Below are 24,311 nucleotides of genomic sequence, written 5' to 3'. Positions count from 1 at the left end.
CTGATGAGATCATCAGGTCATGATCTCACAGTTCATGAGTTCAAGCCCTGTGTCAGGCTCTGCTCTGCCAGCATAGAGCCTGCTTGGGATTCTCTCTCTCCCTGTCTCTCTACCCCTCCCCTGCTCATACTGTCTCTGTCTCTCTCAAAGTAAATAAATAAACTTAAAAAAAAAAAAAGGATATACCAAGTTTAGAGGAGAGAGAAAAACTGGGCAGATGGGAGATGGGTGTGAGAAATTCTTTGTTATGTATTTTATATTTTTTGATTAAAGAACCAGCTCAATTAAGAAATGATCAAGACTGAATCTGAACTCATAAACTGAAAATGTCCCTACATTTAATGCCTAAAACTATGGGATTTTAACTTAAACTATTTATTAAAATACAGAAAAACATAGGCTTCCAAATTTGTTTATGGTGAATCAGTCAAAATCACTCTTTCCTCTCCCCATATATCCTAGTGATCCAATTAGAGTCCCATATTATCACTAGAGGATATGCAAATATCCTCTATGCTGTCCAAAATGCTGTCAGCTCTGAACTGACAGCAGTGAGCCTGATGCAGGGCCTGAACTCATGAACCATGAGATTGTGACCTGAGCTGAAGTCAGACATTCAACCTACTGAGCCACCCAGGCTCCCCTAATACTTACTTTATATAGTGAGATCCAACCTTTGGAACCTCCAGAGTACCAGTCAAAACAAGTATTGTCTTAGTTGGACATTTTCCAAAACTGTTTCACCTGCTTAATTATCTGTTTTATTGAAAACAGATCTAGAGAGGCACAGAAGAGCTACATAAATGTGTTAGTTAACAATAAGTGAACTACAGGAGTATAAGGAGTCTGTGTGTAAGGCACAGATAGCTCTATGTCATAGTCACAAAAAGATATTCTACCTACAAGGTATCTAAAAATAGTCACTTACCCAACTCCTTACAAAGCCAATAATAAAGAATGTGTATTTAGTTTTTACTACTTGAGGATAAGTAAGAAGGGCCAAAAGTTTGTACACGGTCCAACAAAGGATTTTTAAATTCAACTACAAGGGTGTCCTACATTACATACACTATGTTACTATTTTCATGTAAGAACCAATAAGACTAAACCTAATAGGCTTAGTGCAATTTCACTGTATTGCCTCAGTCATCATAGACAGTAATGACAAACACTATATTGTTATTCATGGTTGTTTTGATATCTACAAAGAACTTTTTAAATTATTCACAAAAACACAGATATAAGTCTCTGATCACTGAAAAATGAAATTGCTATTGGGTGTCAGTACTAGGACTCGTATCACAAAGAGGCATTTTATACCATTAAAACTTAAAATTATGTTTTTTGGTTCACCTTAGAAGGTTCTGAAGTCAAACTAACATTAACTTATAATTCAGAATTATTTGTTTGTCACCGAACAAGTTAGACTTTAAAATATTTTCCCAAGGGGCATTCATTACACAGCTGTATTCCTTTGTGATAATTCTTTCAGCTCTGTACTTACGATTTGTTTTTTAATTTTTAAAATTCTGATGATTGGTAAGAGTAGCACCTTTTACTTCACAAACACATTTTAGGGAGTATTTGCTATACATACTTCTGTGACAATGAAATGCGTTTCTGAAAAAACTAGTCATGGTGAGTCAATTCCTATTTATTTCATTTTTTAATACATTATTTATTCACTGCCTCAACAAATAGTTATTAGGCATCTACTAAATGCCAGGCACTGTTCTAAGCTTAGTTTTTGGAATAGTGGACTCTCTTACCTAAACATACAAATGATACTGAAACAAATACTTTTAGGTGTAGCTATGCTATTCTGGTGATTTAGATGGAGCTTCCTGAGTTAGAGAATACCCTTACTACAAAGCACCTCCTACTATATGCAGTTCACATGTGTAATTCATAAAGGGTACATCTTTCACTGATGAATTCACTCATCCATCTGTCTAATCACATCACATCATTCTCATAGCTTTAATGCCACTATTCTCTGAATTTACTAGGATAGATTAAAATAACCACTACTGCATGGAACTCCTAAAATCTGAAACTTGAAACTGGGGGCCCAGGAATCACAATAGACTAATACATCTATTTATAAGGCCTTATTAACAGAATATTAATATTTAGTAACCAAATATTGCCTTAATAATAGAATAGAATTTGTTATTTGTAAGAGTTAGCACCAGTCATTCTGAAAGTGTATCATAAATAACATGACACAACAGTCTCTGGTTTAAGAAGTCTTATTAAATACATACACACATAAATATATATATATATTTATATGTATATATTTATATTTATATATATAATAATGAAAATATGTATCTTCTAGTCCTCTCATCCCAACAATTGATACTCTGCCTGAACCACTGGGAACCCACAATTCAACATACCCTAACTGCAAAAGCCCATTTGAGTTCTTCTCATTCCCTTCTAATTTCAACTTGTTTTTACACAACTTTTTTCCTTAAGGTAATTCATGCTGCTCCTTTAAACCCCATTCTCTAAATGAAAATTATAGACGTATATACATACATGACTACTTCACATTCACTTCACAATGTTAAAAACTCAGTGAAGATAAAGATGAGGGGAATTCTCTTTTTCAAAGTTAATATAAAAATTAAATAATACATAAGAATATATTTTATAAGAAGGTGTCACAAGAATGGAAAATTAGGGGCTCCTGCCTGGCTCAGTCATTAAAGTGTCCGACTCTTAATTTTAGCTCAGGTCATGATCTCACAGTTCGTGAGATCAAGCCCTGTATCACTCTGAGCTGACAGCATGGAGCCTGCTTGGGATTCTCTCTCTCTCTCTCTCTCTCTCTCTCTCTCTCTCTCTCTCTCTCTCTCTGCATGAGCATGCTTATGCACACTGTCTGTCTCTGTCTCTCTCTCAAAATAAATAAGTAAACTTAAAAAAAAGAATAGAAAATTCATACAAATATATACATAAGCAAAGCATCTGGAACCATAGGAAAGAAAAAAATTCAACAGAAGACTATAGTACTTAGGACAGTGCCTTGCACATATAAAGAACTCAGTAAATAGTAGTTTAAAAAAGAAAAATACTTGGTCTGATTCGGCTTCAAAATTTTTAAAGTTCAACTCTACATATATTGGAATTCAATACCATAAGAACAACAAAATATATGGTCTAAATCTCTTCTTCAATGTCAAATACTCAGATACACTATTTTCTTAAATTTTCATAATCATATTGGATTCAAGGCACTCACACAAAATATCAAGACTACCAGTGATTCTTTACATGGTGTTGGATAAAAGAGCTAAGATTTTAATTTCTCCGTCTACAAAATCAAGTACTGACCAAATAAACATGCTTTTAAAAATAATTTTAATAGGGGCGCCTGGGTGGCTCAGTCAGTTAAGCGTCCAACTTCGGCTCATGTCATGATCTCACAATTCATGGGTTCAAGCCCCACATCGGGCTCTGTGCTGACAGCTCAGAGCCCGGAGATGGCTTCTGATTCTGTGTCTCCCTCTTTCTCTGCCCCTCCCCTGCTTGTGCTCTGTCTTTCTCTCTCTCTCAAAAATAAACATTAAAAAAATTTTTAATAATAAAAAATAATAATTTTAATAATTGAGGTATAAGGGTGGTGGTTTTAGAATGCTCATATAATTACATCAACCAACTGCAAAATGTCAATAGCATAAATACATACAACAACCTACATACCAAGGCAAGGATGATTAATAATATCTCCATTTGGAGCATTTTAAGCTTAAATATGATAAAAAGCAAAAAGTGAAATTTTATTTCTGTACAAAGATAGACAACTTGCTGTAGTTTTTATATTATACTCTCATAGAAAAATAAATGATACTATTCAATAAATAGCCTAAGACAAATGGCTGAACTGAGAAAAATGAAAAATTGTCCAGAGGAATTATCCAGACAGGTTGAGATACTCTTCTAACATCTCAAAAATATAAATCTAAACCCACTTTCTCAGTGTCCCAATGTATAAGAAATAAATGCTTCTGTGCATTTCAGAAGTTACTTGATTTCACCAAATTTTACTTTGCAAAGTCTCTCAAAATCATTCCCTCTCTTCCATTCCCACTACTAACACCCCACTTCAAGCTTTATTGACTTACTCATGAAGTGTGTTGCACCTGCCTCCCAAAGTGAGCTGCAGCCTTTCTAATCTTGCTGGTGTAGACATAACCAGGATAGTCATTCACCTGGTTTCTTTGTGGAATCTCTCAAAATATCAGATGAATAGTCTCTACTGGTCAAGATAGTCAATACTAATAAGCTTTTAATTTGCCTATTTTAGATAATACTAGAAAACTATGAATAATTTTCCATCTGAATTTCAAATGTCTACTTTTTTAAGTAGTTAATATGGTACAGATACACAGATAGTCACAAGTCACAGATACACTGTGTAACTTAGACATAGGAAGACCACAATGCAGCTGAAAGAGAATTACAACATGGTTCACATAGCACAATTCTATTGTGTTGCCCACAGTATCGATAAGTCATCTATAAATATTTATTAAGGTTTACATGCAAGACACTATGAAGGAAGAAAACAGAAAGCAAATCTTATCTCTGGCCTCAAGTTGCTTGTACTTTAGTTCAAGTAATAGTTTACAAAAGATGCTAGCATGTTTTATAATGTATCTTTCAGAACCAGATTCTAATCTTACAGTTTATTTTTATAATCTATCCCTTAAATATTATTAGATATTATTAGCTAACAAGCTCTTACTAAAACAAAATATTAAACCACATTTCTAACTTGCCAAGCCTTTGAGAATTAGTGATCCATGCCACTTAAGTGATTAAAATTATTTGAAAAGTCTATAAAAGCATCAACTGGGAAAACAAGAACCAAAACCATGAAATAATTACATGTCTCACCTATGCACTCTCAAAATTTTCTAAATTGAAATACTAGATAATAGGGGCACCTGGATGGTTCAGTCAGTAGAGCATGCAACTCTTGATCTCAGGGTTGTGAATTTGAACCCCACATTCCGCATAGAGATTACTAAGTAAATAAATATTTTTAAAAATAATAATTTTAGCAGTGCTTGGGTGGCTCAGTCAGTTAAGCATGCAACTCTTGATTTTGGATCAGGTCATGATCTCACAGTTTTGTGAGTTCCTGCCCCACGTTAGGCTCTGTGCTGTTAGCACAGAGCCTGCTTGAGATTCTCTCTCTCTCTCTCTCTCTCTCTCTCTGCCCCTCCCTCACTCGCACTCTCTCTGCTCTCTCAAAGTAAATAAATAAAGAAAGTTTTTAATAAAATAAAATAATAAAATTAAAAATAATAAAATTAAAAAATAAAACACTGGATCACAAATGACCAACATAAGGAAAAGAATATGTTAAGAAATGAGAGCTGAAACAATTAGTAGAAACCCAACTAAGCTCTGGAGAAACTTAACTAGGGACTAAGACTTAACAATTATACATAAAATAAGTTAGCAGATAGTCACAAGTCTCTTTGTTATTCTAAACCAACTCCATCATCTTTTTCTCCCCCCGCTTTGTCTTTTTTTAAAACATGCCTAACATTTTAAATTCTTGAGTAATATTCAGCTGTTTATCTACAAAATTACTTGGAGGCTTGATCATTTATTTTGGTAGGACTAAGGTACCTAACAAGTCAGAGACAAAGATAAATGAAGAAGAAAGTATGTCATAAATTAAAATTCAGCAACAAATTATTTAACCTTTGACCAGTGTATGGATTATGGTTTTATAAATCAGTAAAATATTACTAACTTGGAATTGTAATACCAGAAAAGCATAGCTGTCTAACACATCTCTAAATAATTTGAGTTTGCTTCATATGGTAAGAAAATAGTACCAGCTCTTTATCCATAGTACCTCAAGAGGGAAATCCTTTATGCTGACATCTACAAAAGATTGGCAGTAATGAGGATCCATGTAAATCAAACTGTCATCTACAAGGACAAAACAGAAGACAAGTAATTCAAAAAACACCTTATTATTACACTGCTTACAATCCAATTTCTATGTAGAATAGCTGAAAAAAACCTGGGAGTAACAGCTTGCCAGACTGATATTCATTGACTGAAACATAGGTTTGCACAGGACAGATTAACTTTTGCATAATCAAATATGCTTGTATAAGCAGAATTTTTATAAAGTGATGAGACTGTCATTTAATTTTTGGTGATAAAATTACTTTCACAAACACACAATTATATTCTACAGTTTGCATATGAAAAATGTATTGCACTACTTTATCCTGACAGGAAGAACATATTGCTTGTCATTTTATCATCAAGTAGCACCACTAAAACTGGTAAAAAGTAAATATGTAAATAGCAACTGTCAGAATGTAGCAGCAATGTCTTTTCAAGTTTAGTGAAACCAATAAATTATGCCTGTTTATGCAATAACAGAAATTAAACATACATTTTACAGAATCCAATTATGTTGTGGACCAAATGACAAATGAGTGGCTATGGTAGGACTGATGAATTTATAAGGTACTCATTTTGGTCTGTTAATCATCCTGTTTCCAATGATCCTAAATTAACTTCTGATTTTTAAAAGAAAACAATAATAAAAATGTTTTATTAAATCACTAACCTTGAAATCCAGCAAAGTAGTATGACTGTTTAGGTTTGCCACCAATAATACCCACACAATATTCAAGGCTTAAAATACCCTGTCAAAAGAAATTAATACAGATTTAGAGTCATGAGGCAAATGATAATTATTCAAAACAATCAAATTTGTATTAGCAGTATTAGTATGTATCATAGTTCCCAAATTTTTCACCACCAGTTTTATTTTTATTACATATGCCCCATATTCTAAAATCCTTTTATCTACAAACACTATTTTCCATTTTCTTTAAATCACTCAACAGTAAATCAAGTGTTCTGATCAGTGTGTCTCTCAACAACATTAACAACTACTATGTACCAGATACAGAAATAAATAAGGTCACCATATAAAGGCAATACAGTTCCTACCAAAACCAAAACACTTGCCCTTTCAGTTAGCTGTTGCAGCCTTATCATGATCAAAATAGTATTTTCATCAAGTTTTTAAAATACTAGAAATACTCCTTAGACCTTATTACTATTTTCACTGAACTTCAAGTCTTAGAATCCCAAACTAAAAACCATTTTCTAATCAACAGCATTCATTTGACCCATTTTTATGCTATTTCATAAATTTATTAGAATAAGATAAAATGAAAACAATATAATCTAAGGCAAAAAATAATTGTTATTAAAGCCAATTTTATTTACCAATCATAAAATATCAGGGATACCGCAGTCAATTATTTAGTATGCCCCTCAGCATCTATTCTAAGTGTAAAACTCTATTTAAGCTGGGCAAAATAATCCTTTTTTTTTTTTTTTTTTTTTGAGAGAGAAAGCAGAGGAAAGGAGGAGAGAGAGAGAGAGAGAGAAGGATAATCTCAAGCAGGCTCCACACTTAACATGGAGCCCAATGCAGGGCTCAGTCCCACAACACTGAGATCATGACCTGAGTTAAAATCGAGTCAGATGCTCAACCAACTGAGCCACCTGAGGTGCCCCTGGGCCAAATAATTCTATACCTTTTAAAAAACATGGCCAGTGGAATCAGTTAATAAGGTCTTGTCAATATTTTAGCCTATATTATGTGTGTATGTGTGTATATCTATATCTATATCTATATCTATATCTATATATATATATATATCTCATGTATTCTAAACTTATAAATGACTAATAATGATAAGATGCATATTATAAAACCCCAAAGTATTAAATAATATTTATGCTTTCCTTCTCTTAAATGACAGGATGTTTTTATATCTAGAAGATATAAAAATAAAAAGTATATGAACTGGGGTATCTGGGTAGCTCAGCTAGTTGAATGTCTGGCTTCCACTTGGGTCATGATCTCACCACTCGTGGGTTCGAGCCCTGCGTCAGGGCTGACAGCTTGGAGTCTGGAGCCTGCTTCGAATTCTGTGTCTCCCTCTCTCTCTCTGCCCCTCTCCTGCTCACTCTCTGTCTCTCTCTCAAAAATAAATAAACATTAAAAAAAAATTTTTTAATAAAAAAAATATATATGAACCAATGTTTTTTTTCCCTTTAACAAGTAATCAAACCATAAAGTATTTTTAACTTAATTATTTTCTTAAAAATATGTGATTGTTGTGGAACACCTGGGTGGCTTAGTTGGTTAAGCATCCGACTTTGGCTCAGGTCATGATCTTATGGCTGGTGAGTTTGAGCCTGGTGTCGGGCTCCGTGCTGACAGCTCAGAGCCTGGAGCCTGCTTCAGATTCTGTGTCTCTCTGTCTGTCTCCACCCCTCCCCCAATTGTGTTCTGTGTCAAAAATAAATAAACATTAAAAAAAATGTGGTTGTTGTAAAAAAATAAAAACACACAGAATATATATTAAAAGGTAAAAATTTCCCCAAACCCTGACACTCAGAGCTTATCATTATTAATATTTGGGGAACACCTTCTTGAACTCAATCTGTGTATATTCACATAGAGATTTATGAATACAGTTCTATATATGTGGCATCACACTACACATGCTGTTATAAGTTTGGTCAGTCATTACGTCATAAACCTCTTTTCCTATCAATAAATATAGATCTCAGTGTAATATTTAATGGTTGTAAAATACTCTATTTTATGAAGATAGCCAAATGTGCCTTAAAATCTCCATTCTGAACATTCAAGTTGTTCCTAGGTCCTCACTGTTATAAATAACCCTCTTAGAGAAAACAACTTTGTATATTTTCAGTCATGTGAAAATTGGAAAAGAGAACTGCAACTAAGAAAGTTAAATGAAACAGAGAAGGCATGTTATAGGTTAAAATTAATTTAGAGTTAACAAATACATAAGATGAAATTATAAAGAAAATAAACAATAAAGTGTTATTCTGTTTTTATTATTATTCCATGAATAGTCTATTATTCTATTGCTTTCCCCTCAAATAAAAATCCTTAGAGAGTGCCTTACTTCAACTTGAGGCAATCTGATCAGCTGACACACAATGTTTCTGACACAGAGAGCCATGAGGAAGTGAAAGTTCTAAGTCCCTCATAGCCGAGAAAAGAAAGAAAAAAGTATATAGCAAGAATCATCCATAACTCTCCTCAGCAATGATCCTAAGTAATAGAATAAAGACTCTGGTTCCTGACATCTATATTTCCTTTTCAACAGACTAGAGCAGATTTAGCAATAAACACTTAGAGGCAGATTAGGAACTAGAATGCCATTACATAGAAGAGACTGTATCTTTGTAAACCTGCAACACTTTTCAGTCCCTAAAAAAGCTTCTTCACAGCTATCTGGTGGTGAGAATTTATTGAGCTGTACCCATGAAACAATAAATAAGACTGAAGTAATCAGTCAAAAAGAAAAGTCCTAATTTGTCTTGCTGGGGAAGGAGAACATATTAGATTTTCCCATTCCAGGTCCTTTAAAAATATATATAAATAAATAAATAAACTTCCCGAGCTAAGAGCTGATGAAGCACCACACCAAATTTCTTTCTCCTCACAGAATGTAGCAGGGGATGGTACCATCTCTGAAAGATTGGAATTACCTTGATTAATAAATTTGGAAAATAGAACTGAGGGGTGAATTTTAGAGAGTATCATGTACAATGGTTCGGCAGGAAAAAAAAATACAACTGCTGACAAAAGAGGAGGCAGTGGAGGAAGAGGGGGAGATGGAGTGGGAGGAGTGGAATGGGGGTGGAGGAGGTAGAGAAAGAGAAAAAAGAGCAGAAGAGGAAGAAGAGGAAGATTCTTCTTCTTTTAGGACTGTCAGACACTGTATTTTTTCACTTCCAAGTGAATGCCTCTTGACAAGTTGTCATGTTGGCTTTTGACCCAACCAACCCTTAAGCAAACATAACACCTAACATCCAGCCTACTTCACTCAGCCATCTCGGCCACTTTTTGCTGATAATTGAAAAATTAAAATGTCTCAATAGTCAGTGCTCTCTTATTTTAGTGGACTATGTATAAATTTAATTGGTAGAAACTCAAAGAAAGAATTATTACATTTTTAAAAATCCATATTTTAGGGAAAATATACAAATAACAAAAGTTCTGGTCTGTTACCAGTTTACTGTCTGAACTTAAACTTATCATTTAACTTCAGTCTTCTCGGTTTTAAAAAGACAAATAGTTCCTAGCTGTTTTGAAGGCAAAATGAGATGTATCTGTATTTAAAGTGTTATAGAAATATGAGAGTTAACCAGTTAGTTGTTGAGCAACTCCTATATGCTGGGTTCTGAGGATCACTTTAACAGTTAACCATGGTTTTTTTCACTACAAACTCCATTGAATCATTCAATATGATTGAATGATAAAAAATATTAATAGCACCAAGTAGCAAAGCTCGCAGCCAGATGAAATATGCCTTGAAGCCATCTGCAGCCCATTCCAACAGAAATAGGGGTTTGACCAAAGGAGTCAGTTCCAAGATTGCCTCAGTTTCTAATCTTTTCATGGCCGTGGAAAAGGCAGAGGGAATCCATCCAGTTCAGACTTGGTTACAACCTACTGAGACATGGCAACATGCCAAAAGTCCCAAAACCCTTAATAGATTTGCTAGATGAAATGGTTCATACCTTCCCACATTCTAACATTAACTCTACTAAAGAGCCCACGTGTTAGAAATCAAAACCCCGATTCTATCTAACAGATTCATATATTTTCGATATAGTATTAGTACTATTGGTAACATGTATGCCTGCAAAATTTTAATAACTATTAGGAAAAGCCAGTATACCAGCTAGAAAACTTCCATATCCCATATATTGACAACAACTGTTCTAGATTTTTAGAAGTAGCACAGTCTAAAGTGAAGACACATGTTCCACTCATACACACATGGACCCTAAGGCTTTACGTGGGGAACAAACCATTACTGAAACTTAGATTTCAAGATTCCTATATACCATAACACTCCATTCAAAGAGGAATTCCGTCTCTGACCTTGAAAAGATGAGAAACTTTATTAAAACTATGAAAATAATATAAAATACTATAATTTTATCCAAAAGTAAGTATTTCAAAAGGTAAAGTTTTGGGGCACCTGGGTGGCTCAGTTGGTTAAGCATCCTACTTCAGCTCAGGTCATGACCTCACCATTCATGAGTTCCAGCCCCGCATCAGGCTCTGTGCTGACAGCTTGGAGCGTGGAGCCTGCTTCTTGGATTCTGTGTCTCCCTCTCTCTCTGCCCCTCTCCCACTTACACACTCTCTCTCTCAAAAATAAATAAAATATTAAAATAAATTGTTTTAAAAAGGTAAAGTTTTGTGCAAAAAGCAGAATCAGACCTATAAATACAGAGAGAAAGGAGGTAGGGGAGATGGTCAAATGGGTGAAGGGGAATGGGAGATACAAGCTTCCAGTTATGGAATGAATAAGTCACAGTCACAAAAGGCACAGCACAGGGAATAGTCAATGACAGCATTGTATGGTTGCAGAAGCAAGCTACACTTGTGGTGAGCATAGCAGAACATATAGAGAAGTTGAATCACTATGTTGGTACACCTGAAACTAATGTAACATTGTGTGTCAAGTATACTCAAAAAAAAAAAAGTTTTAAATTAAAGTTTTGTGACAACTGAATGTGTTGATGCCCACAACAAAACAACATTAGATAACAATAGGTTCATTTGGAGAAAAGTTATGTGTTCTCAAATAGAACTGATTTTTAACTGGTTAATATAAAGAAACCAAAGATGGAACCTTCCCCCATGTGATCTTTATCACTTCTGTCTATATAAAGAGTCATCCCACTTATTCACCTTATGGTGCCACAGGAAACAAATTAAGAGATAATACAGCAGTAATAGAAAACTCACTTTGTTTCAGTTGTTATCTTGAAACAATTTAATGTGGGTTTTATAAACAAAGGTACATTCTTTTAACAATCACATAGAGGGATAATGGGAACTGTAGACATATCACATATTACAATTATTGGTGCATCTGTGTCTCCTTGATTAGCTACAGAAAGATTAAAAGGCTTTTCACTTGGTCATAGAACATGATACTCTTCAAATCACATCTGATCCTGCAATACTGAAATTTAAAATCTCTAATGTCAAGCTTTACAATCTACAACTATAAAATCATCACTACCCATTTAATAGAAAAAAGATTGCAAACCTTCTGTATTTTTCAGATTAGCTAGCATTGCCTTAAAAAATTTTTAGTTCTTATTCATACCTTTACAAAATCTAAGTAGTCGGTGTTGGTTCTTTCTCCACCAAGTCTAACAGGGATTAGAATAATAACAGCTTTGTCATCTGTATTATCAGAGGCCATGGAAGTGCACTGTTTATCAATTACATCAGAACTATAAACTGAGAAAAATAATGAATATGTATTACATTTTATAAAAATGATTTTCAGAAACATTTTTACTCTAGTCCCTCCCCCCCTCATTGGCCAGTCATCTAATCTCTGATATCACCATCAAGGTCTCAATGAGTTAAAAAATGTCTACCCTATTTATACATTTAGCAGATACTTATCAAGTAGCTACTATGGCACTAGGGCTTTACCAATGGGCAAAAGAGAAAAATCCCTGCCCTCATAGAGCATATACTCTAATATGAGGAAACAGTAAATAAGTAAAATATAAGATATGTCAGATGGTGATGGGTGCTCTGAAGAAAAACAAAGGGAGAAAAATGAACAGGAAGTGGGGGGAGTATTTAAAATAAGGTGGTTAAGGAGGGCCTTATGAAAAATATAACATTTAGATCAAGACAAAGTAAGAAACCAAGATATGCCAATACCTGGGGGAAGAGCATTCCAGGTATAGAGATCAGCCAATGCAAATGCCTTAAGGCAGAAGCATAGCCAGCATGCTCTGGGACCAAGAGGCCTGTGTCTCTGGAGGGAAGTTAGTAAGGGGTATTGTAAAAATTGCAGTTTTTACTTTGAGTGAGATGGGAAGCCACTGAAGAGTTTTTTAGAAACGGAGTGTCCTAATCTGACTTACACTTTACCAGTGTGGTTCCTGTGTTGATAACAGACTGTAGGGGTAAGGGCTGAAGCACAGAAAACAGTTAGAAAGCAACTGCAGAGGGGTGCCTGGGTGGCTCAGTTGGTTGAGTGTCCAACTTAGGCTCACGTCATTATCTTGTGGTCTGTGAGCTCAAGCCCCATGTTGGGCTCAGCTCTGACAGCTCAGAGCCTGGAGTCTGCTTTGGATTCTGTGTCTCCCTCTCTCTGCCTCAATCTCCCTCTCCCTCTCTCTCTCTCTCTCTCTCTCAAAAATAAACAAACATTAAAAAAATAAAAAGAAAGCAATTGCAGAAATCTAGCAAGAAATGATGGTGGCTCAAACAAAGGTAGTCATTGTGAAGATAGAGAATGGTCATGGGTTGGTCATATGGAGCTGATTAAAAGTGATCAGTAAATTAAAGAACTCCTTAATATGTTAAATGCAAGATGGGAAAGGGAAAAAAAAGGAGTCAGGTGATTTGAATGGTTTTGGTATAAGTAAAAAGAGTAAGAGAGGTGCCATTTACAAAGACATAGGCAACTATAAGAAGGGAAAAAATAGGATAATCGGTAAGTCAGTGTTAGACATGCTAAGTTTCAGCTATCTATTAGACATGCAAACAGGGAGGATAAATAGGCAGTTATGGATATAAATGCCTGGATTTGATGAGAGGTCCTATAAATTTGGGAGTTGACAGCATATAGATGGTCCTATAAAGCCATGAGACCTGGTGAATTCAAATCTGTGTACAAAAGAGATGAGGTCTAAAGGCTGAGCACAACAATTTCAGAGATCAGGGAGATAAGGAAAACCAGCAAAGGAGACTGAAGGAGTGGATACATAGACGGAAACTTGAAGAGTAGCATTCTAGAAACTCAGGAGACAAAACATTACTAGGAGGAAAAAGTGGTCAACTGTATCATATGCTGCTGACAGACTGTGTCATGTGAGGACTGAGAAGTGACCACTGGATTTAGCAAGATTAAATTATTGATGAGAGCATCTTGGGTAGAGTGATGGGCATGACAGCCTAAATAGGATAGTTCAAGAGAAAATGGGAAGATTTTGTAGAACCAAATATAGACAAAACTTTATTTTGTTTTGTTCAACAACAAAAAAGCTTTCTTCAAACTCCCTGGTTGAAGAAAATCAAACTCTTCTGCTCTTGCACAGTTAGCTGATTAACAAATTCTGCCACTTGTGCCCCAGTTCTTCCCTTTAAATTCCAAATTTAGGTTATGAGTTATCAAATTCTGTTCAGTAGCTTCTCTATCTCCATAGTCAATCTAAACCAAAGGTACAGAAGTGCAACAATAGTTCTTTCCATGTTTTAATTCTTTCATCTTACTCTTCCCAAATACTCAGTAATGGCTTCTAATTATAAACCTTTAAATTCTCTAATTTTTCTGAGGCAGCACACACATGACCATCCTTACCTCAGACTCTTCTGAACTAATATACACTCCAAGGAAATGAGTTTTTCCTTCAGAGAACAGATTGCTGGTTTCCTGAGATAGGGAGTGAGGGGAGGGTGACATGGGTAAGGGGAGGTCAAAAGGTACAAACTTCTAGCTACAAAATAAGGAAGTCATGAGAATATAATGGAGACTAAAGTTAATAATACCATGTTATATTTGAAAGTTGCTGAGAGTAGGTCTTAAAAATTTTTATCACAAGAAAAAGAATTTTGTAACTATGTATGGTGTCAGTTGTTAATTAGACTTGCTGTAGTGACCATTCCACAATATATCCAAATTTGAATCATTATGTTGTACACCTGAAGCTAATATAATATTATATGCCAATTATGTCTAAATTAAAAAGTATAATCAAATAAACAGATAAAAATTAGAATTATATACATCCCTCACCTGTACAGTCTTGTGCAACATAAATAGTTATTCCTTGTAAATCAGGATGTCTTGCTTCTTCAACTCCTTTTCTAAGAAAACAACAAGTATCATCCTTTAAAAGCCTAATATTTTCAGTTAATCACTAAAAAGTTAATATAAGGGGAAAGAAAGCCATCATTTTTTTTCCTTACTTTCCTATATTTATCATTTAGTGTCTGCTTTCAAAACTATCATCTGAATGGCATCAAAAATCAGGTCAGTCTTTTCAAAGTAGAGTGTTACACTAAATTACTCAAAGGACATTAAAATAGAAGTTACCAAAGCTGTAAAAAGAAAATTCTTGGGTGTAAAGCTGTAAACCCTGCCCCCCAAAAAGGATGTCTCTCAACCACTCACCTGGCTGTATTAAACATTTTCTAACCAGAGTATTACAATATGCTTCAAGGTTTACATCATATTAACTAACATTACTGACTAGCAGTGAATTACTGTATGGCTGTCCTCTGTTACACTTTGGAAAGTTTTTTCCTTTCTTTAAATAGCATGACTTTTTCCCCCTTCATTCAAAAACTTATATAACTTGAACAAATGAATTTCCTAATTTTGAGCCTTAGAATTCTGTAAGTAAAACTGCAGATTGAAAAATATTTCGAAGTATAATATTGAAGTTCAATATAATATTGAAGTTCTCAATGGTGCACATATGAAAAAAAGTCACAATAATATCTTTAAAAGGAAATTACATACATTGAAGAAACATAAAAATTTTTATTTAACTGTATCTTTATAATTTTTTAACTTCACATGCCTTATTATGTATGTTTGTGTTAATTTAGAAGAGAGATTGGCAAACTATGGCCCTCAGACCATATACAACCTGTGGCATGTTTTCATACAACCTGCAAGCTAAGAATGGTTTTTACAATTGTTAAGGGTTGTAAAACAAAAAAAGAAAAGAAAAATGGGCAACAGAGCCCTCATATATAGCCTGCAAAGCCTAAAATATTTACCATCAGGCCTTTTACAGAAAAAGTGTTTAATCCCTGGGGTATAGAACATATTATCTTGAAGAGTAGAAACTAAGCTTTTATGATTATGCTTTTATAAATGTCACACCAAGCAGGACTTGATATTATTATTAACAATACATTTAATAACTTTAGGCAAATACATTTCCAATTGTAAGCATCTGGCCTATAAAATATAAAAGCCTGTTAATATGCAAGAAACTTTATAATAATTTCAAATTTATATATGATTATAAACAGATTAAATTTACTATATTTGCATAAACACACTATATTTGGATAACATATTAATGATTGCACTTACAACAATAATGGGACACACAACAAATAAGCCAGTTTTCTTTTAAAAATTTAAGCAGTATCCAATAAATGGCACTAAAAAGCTGAGCTGAGGTATAGTGAAATTTGACTTTCTACTTTTTTCTAACTACTCTGAATGTCACAGACCCTTTACTTTTACTATGGTATAATTATAATATTAATAGTCCCATACATTTACAATTCACAAGAATTTGATGTGTGCAAAGAAATGCTGAAAACATCAATTTTAGCTCTTGACATTTCATTACACTATCAGTACATTACAGCCCCCAGGTTACACTATTAAAAAAAAAAAAAAAACTATAATGTTATGCATGTTCCAAGGTTGAAAGAGTTGTTAGTTTTTAGAACATTCCAATAAGGTAGTCTAATGAAAACCTGGTTAGAAAGAGACCCTGGATATCTATACCTATGATATAAGAAAAAAGATATAAAGAAAAAAATTTATCATAGATAAATATAACTAGAGTTCCAATGTCTTGTTTTTTCCCTATTAGCAAATGAAAGCTCCCTTATGAACATTCTCATACAGTAAGACTTTAAAAGGTCCAATTATATATATATATATGTATATATATGCATATATATACATATATATACATATATACATACACACACACACACACACACATATATATATATATATATATATATATATATATACACACACACACATATGCTGCAAAAATCAGTATCTCTGAGCCTAAGGACCTCTGTCATAAGATGAAAGATTTTAATGCAATTTTACCTTAAAATGTGAGCAACCACAGCTGGTCCATACCAGTCTCCGGCTTTTTTCCCAGACTTTTTTCCATATTCTATTAGTTTGTGTAAACCAAAGAGAGCCAAAGGGGAATCACCAAACCAAGAGATGATTTTCCTGTGATAAATTTCATTTCGCATTTCATGATCATCAGAGTATCTCCTGATTGTTTCCTTCTGAGAAACTGCTGGGGTTTTGAGTTCTCTTTCCCCTGAAAGTGATGCTTCAAATGATGCAGTAAATTTTTTTACAGTGTTGGAAGTCCATGATTCAGAGTCTGAATTTTCAATGTTCAAAGCATCAGGCCAGGTCCAAGCTATAGTAATTCCAAAGCAAGGTGTTCAGATCTTTTAAACAGATTTTAACAATTCTACTAAAATAAGTATGTCGCATTTAAAGTCATATAGGTTACTAAACTACACTAGTAAACTCAGAAGTAGGCAAGCTATAGAGACAAAAAATAGGTTAGTCGTTGCACATGGCAAGCAGGGTATTGGGAGTGACTACCAAAGGGTGTGAGGTTTCTTTTCAGGATGATGAAAATATCCTAAAATTAGGTTATGGTAATGGTTGCAGAACCCTGTAAACATACTAAAAACCACTGAATTGTTCATTTTAAATGAGTGAATTTATGTAGATTATATTCCAAAAATCTGCTTAAAAAACCAAAGATATTAGGGATGCCTGGGTGGCTCAGTTGGTTAAGCATCTAACTTCGGCTCAGGTCATGATCTCATGGTTCATGAGTTCGAGCCCTGCGTCAGGCTCTGTGCTGACAGCTCAGAGCCTGAAGCCTGCTTTGGATTCTGTGTCTCCCTTTCTCTCTGGCTCTCCTCTTATGCTCTGTCTCTCTCTCTCAAGGAAGGAAGGAAGGAAGGAAGGAAGGAAGGAAGGAAGGAAGGAAGAAAGGAAGGAAGGGGAAGGAAAGAAAGGAAGGAAGGAAGATATGAGCCCAGAAAGTATGTCAAAATATTGATAATGTTTACTTTTGAGTGGTAATATTATTCTCTGGAGTTTTCTGTTGTTTCCAAAATTTCTAAAATGGGAATATATTACATATGATCAGGAAAAATTACCAAAATGAAAGAGAAAAAAATAGTAAACTCAGATACAAATAAACAACTCTGGAAAAATACTTTTCTTTCTTTTCTTTTCTTTGACAGTGCTGAAATGGAATGAAGACTCTTGTACTCCTTACCAGTACTGCTTATCAGATATCCAGTTCTGACTAACCCAAGGCACAATAAACATACTAACGTTCATGAGAGAATAACTTCAGAAAGGGGATTTTTCTTTGATCATATGTTAAAATAGAAGCCTAACCATGGAAGTTTTAGATTTCTTTCTTTCTTTCTTTATTTTTCCTCATATAGTCCTTTCAGAATAACTCAGTCATGGGGCACCTGGGTGGCTCAGTTGGTTAAGCATCCGACTTTGGCTCAGGTCATAATCTCACGGTTTGTGAGTTTGAGCCCTGCATCAGGCTCTGTGCTGAAAGCTCGGAGCCCAGAGCCTGCTTCGGATTCTGTGTCTCCCTTTCTCTCTGCCCCTCCCCTGCTCATGCTCTGTCTCTCTCTGTCTCTCATAAATAAATAAATGTTTAAAAAAAAAAAAAAGAATAACTCAGTCATTGTTTAGGGCATAATATCAATACTCTAGTAAGTGAAAAGTTAACAAATGGAAGTCATTAAAGATCAAAGATCCCCCCAAAATCAACTACATTCACTACTTCACTGTTTTTAATGACAAGACAATTCCAAGAATACATGTAATTTTTTTTTTTTTTAACGTTTATTTATTTTTGAGACAGAGAGAGACAGAGCATGAACGGGGGAGGGTCAGAGAGAGGGAGACACAGAATCTGAAACAGGCTCCAGGCTCCGAGCTGTCAGCACAGAGCCCGACGTGGGGCTCGAACTCACGGACCGGGAGATCTTGACCTGAGCCGAAGTCGGCCGCCCAACCGACTGAGCCACCCAGGCGCCCCAAATACATGTAATTTTAATAAAATTAGGCACAGATTCAGAGAAATAGTCAGGACTGTGAAAAATATCCCCATTCTTGCCCTTGATTGCATACGACTACAAATAAATCATCCCAGAGAAGTTTATAAAAATTCTTTTTCCGTGTATTATCCATACCACTCTTGAATAAACATTCTCTCTAAATAATCTCATCAATAATCCCTACAGAAAGGTTACCAAATATTTGCCATGCATTACAGGGAAATTGTCTAACACTTTTAAAATATGATAACACTTAGCAATAACCATGTATGATAGCCTAAAATCATAAACTAAAATCTTCCTACAAATGTACAAATTATAAAAAATGGACTAGTAGAAATGGTAAGAAAGGTGGCACATTTTTAAAAAGATATATGTAAATTAAGTATCAGTGACATTTTTGAGACTATAATATAAGCAGGATGACCTTATTAAGAATATGCCTAATCAGTTTAACTGATTATTATCATATTTCTAAAGATAAAAATATTTTAAAGCATTATTGATATATATAGAGAAAATAAACCAGTTTAAATATAAGATTTAAATAATATAAAAATATCAACTATCTGCTCAAAGTCACTGTATTGACCTGCCCAAGATTTATTGAACTGGAGATAATCCATAGAGCTCAATCAAAAAGAACTAAGTAATAACAACAACAAACTCCAAAGACTACTAAAAACTTATACTTATGTATAAGTCATACCTAGCTTAGTTCAGTAAAGATGGAATATGCTAGATTAGTTACAACTTTTAGAAGAAACAAGGGAGTCAAGAAATTAACCAAAGTAAATTTTATGCAGTTTACAAGCTGGAGTCCAAATTTAAGAAGACAAACAAAAATCCCCCCAAAAACAGAGATCTGATTTACCTCTACCAAGAAAGTGTAGTATGAGTCCTTGAGCCAATAGCATCTGGCCAGTTCTTAATGTACAGCCCCAACCACAGTCTGTTGTCAAAGCCGAGCCTTCTATTTGAGGAAATTCTTCCCTGTAGGTCAGCCATATTCTTGAAATGAAATCTTTACGAAATTCTTCTACATTTCCCGCAATTACATGATCTTCTATTGTACATCCTGATCTTGCAGGTAACAGTTTATTTTCATCTACAAAATAAAAATATATAGTCTAAATATATGCAAAGAAAAATCAGTAATGATATTATGTTCCCTTACTGTCCATAAGATAGGAAGTATATTATAATTTTTCTAATACTTTTTTTTTTCAATTTAAATGAAGATAAATGTTATTCTGCCTAATCAGGCTATTATGAAAATCAAATGAGAATGGATGCTGAAATGTCTTGTACACTCTAGAACTAGCTAATATAAAGTATCATCAGTAATATTGTTGTTAATAATAATACCCTATATTCTGAATATAATCAACTCTTTTATGAGGGGATAATATTAAAATACCTTTTCTTTTTGCCTCATTTGGCTCAGGATGTAGATATTAGTGCTCTCTAAAATGAGATTTGCAAATAAAATATCATGATTTGTCAATATGTAAAATGAATATAATCACATAAGCTGGTTCTTAAAATCAAATAAAATGTGCACACTGTATTTATTGCCATGAATATTTATACTCAAATTATAAAATCAAAACTAAGAAGCTACAGAGTAAGAATATAAAATTCCTAAATATACAGTTATCCTTTCATGTTGAAATACAGTTTTTAAAAACTGCTGCCACCCACATATGTCATTTTAAAAGGCCTTTTCAAATTGATTGTCTGTAATACAATTTCTATGTGAGGGGCACCTAGGTGGCTCAGTTGGTTAAGCGTCTGACTCTTGATTTCAGCTCAGGTCATGATCTCACAGTTTGTGAGATCAAGCCCCGCATTGGGATTCTCTCTCTCTTCCTCCTCTTTCTGTCCCTATCCTGTTCATGCACGCACTCTCTCTCTCTGTCTCTCTCAAAATAAATACATAAGCTTAAAAAAAAAACAAAACAGAATTTCTATGTGAAAACTACAGTTACTGTTTGCCCAATAATCTACAAAACACTAGTGCTCCAAATGAACTGACATTCCTTGATTACTCTCTCAAAATGAACTGACATTCCTTGATTACTCCTAGAGAGTATATTTAGTCATGTTTACAACCTCAACATGTAGCACACTACATAACACAAGTAAATCCTAATAAATGTTGCTTGGTTTGGGTGGGTGGACAGGTGGATGGATAAATCTGCCTAAACTCTCAATTCCAAGGAGTTCAATTTCCAATGCCCTTCTGCAGGATATTAAAGCAATTTTATCATGCTTTTTTCTTTATCCTTGCTCACCTATCCCTCTTTAAACTCATTCTGAAAAAATTACAATCACCTAAACTTCATAATATTCAGATTAATGGTGCTAAGTTGTGGCATACAGTTTCAGTGACAATAAAAAGAATGACTGACAAGCCCCCAATATCAATGAATTTCTCTCAATATTTGAGTTTGAAGTTAATTACAAATAAAAATGCATGGAAATTGAACATGGCACTACAAATATGTCCAAACTTTCTACTTTAAAGAAAAAAATTTGTTTACGTGTTTTTATTTACTTACAAAAGGAGACCGAGACCGCGGGAGCAGGGGAGGGGCAGAGAGAGAAGGAGAGAGAGAAAATCCCAAGCAGTCTCCGGCACTGCCCCCACAGAGCCCGACTAGGGGCTTAAACCCACAAACCATGAGTCTGAAACCAATAGTTAGATGCTGAACCAGCTGAACCACCTAGGTGCCCCCAAAAGTTCTACTTTAGAGACATTCAAATTTGTCTGAAATTTGACACAATAGTACATAACTCACACATCATCCTGAGGTTAGCCAAACATAATTCCTAATCTCCTACCTTGATGAAGTAATTAATTCTTTATTCTTTTAAGATCTAGTCTTGGGCCACGTGGGTGGCTCAGTGGGTTAAGCATCTGACTGTTGATTTCTACTCAGGTCATGATCTCATGGTTCATAAGATCAAACCCACATCAGGCCCTGCGCAGTCAGTGCAGAGACTGCTTAGGATTCTCTCTCCCTCTTTTTCTGCCCTTCTCCCACATGTGTTCACTTTCTCTCTCTCTCTCAAAATAAATATTTTTAAAAACCTAGTCTCTAAAATTACTCTAAATTTACTCTAAATTTAAAATTTGCTCAGAATATTATTGGAAAATTGCTAGTACTAACTGAACTTTATTGTCCTGTTGACTTTCCACTATAATAATACTACCTCTGCTATTCCACTTTCTGACTTTTCACAATCTTTTTTTAATGTTTGTCTATTTTGAGAGAGAGAGCACATGCACAAGCAGGGGAGGGGCAGTGAGAGAGGGAGAGAGAGAATCCCAGCAGGCTCCACACTGTCAGTGCAGTGCCCAACTTGGGGCTCAACCCTGCAGATCTGAGCTGAAATCTAGAGTCAGCTGCTCAACTGACTGAGCCACCCCAGCGCCCCTCTTTTCTTAATTTTCTTAATTAATTGTATCTATAATATTTATCTATATCTTACCCTTTTCCAATTTTCAGGTATATTACAGGAGAAGGAATATTTTATCTTATGCACCCCTGAATCTTCAGCACCTAGTACAGAGTTCAGTCCATAGCAGATGTGCAATAAACATTTGTCAGGTGAATGTAAGATAAATGGAGCCAAAGGAAGAAGGTTTTGTTTTGTTTTGCTTTGCTTTGCTTTTGTTTTCTGTGATGCTCTGGAGACACATGAGATCAGAGCTTTATGAACAAAGTCTCAAAGAACCACAACAAAAAAATGAAACGAAAGCTGATAAAAGAAATAGAAGAAAACTGCTAGTAACATTGAGGGTTCAGTCAAGGCTGACTATCACAATTAAACAAGCTAATATGAGAATCATAAGTAAAAAAAATTGTGAATTGAATCCTCAAAGACTACAGTTCTTGTAATTATCAGATATGGGATAAAGTAAGTAAATATTTAAAGGTCAAATTGCTGGGTCCTAAAATGTATATATTTTCAATTTTTCTAAGTACTCTCAAATTTCTCATAAGAGGTTGTAAATTTAAATATTTATCATAGAGAAGTTCTCTGCATGTGTGAACACATGTATAAGGATGTTTAATGTAGCTTTATTGAAATAAAAAGTTGGAAACAACTTAAGTATTCATTAATAGGGGATGTGATGAACAAGATTATTAATTTACTCCACAAATATTTATTGAGAGCCTTATTATGCACCAGGCACTGGAGTTAACACTGAAAGTATGAGAGGCACAGTCCTTACTCTCAAGGAGCTTACAGTTCAGCAGATGAGAAACATTAAACAAAAGTATAAAAGTTGTTAATCCCATTATGATATTTGTGGTGAAGCAGAAATACAGGCTGCTATAAAACTACAGAAGTAGACCAAATTAGAAAGGTTGCTAATGGATGCATTTCAAAATAGCTTAAACAATAAGGGGATGTATTACCATATACAAACAGAAGTCCTATGTAGGGATGGCTCTAGGTTGGTTAATTCAGTGCCTCTGTGACATCTAGGACTCCTGTTCTACTCATCGTCTCACTCTGCTAAATCTCAGCATGTTGGCCTTATCTTCACCTATTACTCCTTAAAGTAGCATGTGTCTGTTTCAGTACAAAGATAGGATATATGACAGATATGACAGAATCCAATGGAAGAAAAATTTTTCTTCTTTGTATTCTTTCTTTTTCTTTTAATGTTTGTTTATTTTTGAAACAGAAAGAGAGCAGAGGATGGAGAAAGAGAGAGGGGAACAGAGGATCCAAAGCGGGCTCCATGTTGACAGTAGAGAGCCAGATGCAGGGCTCGAACTCACAAACCATGAGATCATGTCCTGAGCCAAAGTTGGATGCTTAGGTCTGTATTATTTATTACAAATAGTGAATTTTTATTGTTTTAATAATTTTATATTAAATATTTTTTTGAAATTATGAGTTGTGCATTTACAGAGAAGATAAAAACCCTGTGTATACACCATTTTTGTTTTTGTTTTTGTTTTTGTTTTTTGAGAGAGAGAGAGAGTGCAAGCAGGGGAAAGCGGGAAGGGCAGAGAGAGAGGAACAGAGGATCTGAAGCAGGCTCTGCACTGACTACAGCCAGCCTGATATAGGACTTGAACTCTCAAACCACAAGATCATGACCTGAGTCGAAGTCAGACACTCAACCAACTGAGCCACCCAGCCCCTGTGAATACCCCTTTAAGGAGGATAACAAAATTGTACTTGACAAGAAAAATACATTATGAGTAATTTTTTATTTATTTACTTAATTTTTAATTCAAATATAATTAATATATGATGTTCTATTAGTCTCAGGTAT

The 24,311-nt window shown here is 34.6% G+C and overlaps 1 protein-coding gene across 6 annotated transcripts in view; it reads right to left on the bottom strand.

The window, feature by feature from the left end:
- ATG4C (autophagy related 4C cysteine peptidase) overlaps positions 1-24,311 on the bottom strand; it is a 91,551-nt gene that overhangs the window by 22,928 nt on the left and 44,312 nt on the right. For 5 of the 6 annotated variants that reach the window (XM_086717183.1, XM_086717186.1, XM_025935260.2 and 2 more), the window contains 6 exons: positions 19,881-20,114; positions 16,986-17,316; positions 14,907-14,977; positions 12,249-12,385; positions 6,620-6,698; positions 5,888-5,964 (listed from right to left, as the gene is read on the bottom strand). In XM_086717183.1, coding sequence (XP_086573309.1) covers positions 5,888-5,964; positions 6,620-6,698; positions 12,249-12,385; positions 14,907-14,977; positions 16,986-17,316; positions 19,881-20,114 — 929 coding nt within the window. Of the gene's footprint in view, positions 1-654; positions 777-5,887; positions 5,965-6,619; positions 6,699-12,248; positions 12,386-14,906; positions 14,978-16,985; positions 17,317-19,880; positions 20,115-24,311 lie in introns of all 6 variants that reach the window. The other variant, XR_015254754.1, reaches the window with a different exon arrangement.

Source organism: Puma concolor, chromosome C1 (assembly GCF_028749965.1).
Source record: "Puma concolor isolate L17-30 chromosome C1, mPumCon1.1.hap2, whole genome shotgun sequence".
Taxonomy (NCBI): domain Eukaryota; kingdom Metazoa; phylum Chordata; class Mammalia; order Carnivora; family Felidae; genus Puma; species Puma concolor.
The sequence above is the reverse complement of the archived record's forward strand: the minus strand, read 5'-3'. Positions and strand labels throughout refer to the sequence as shown.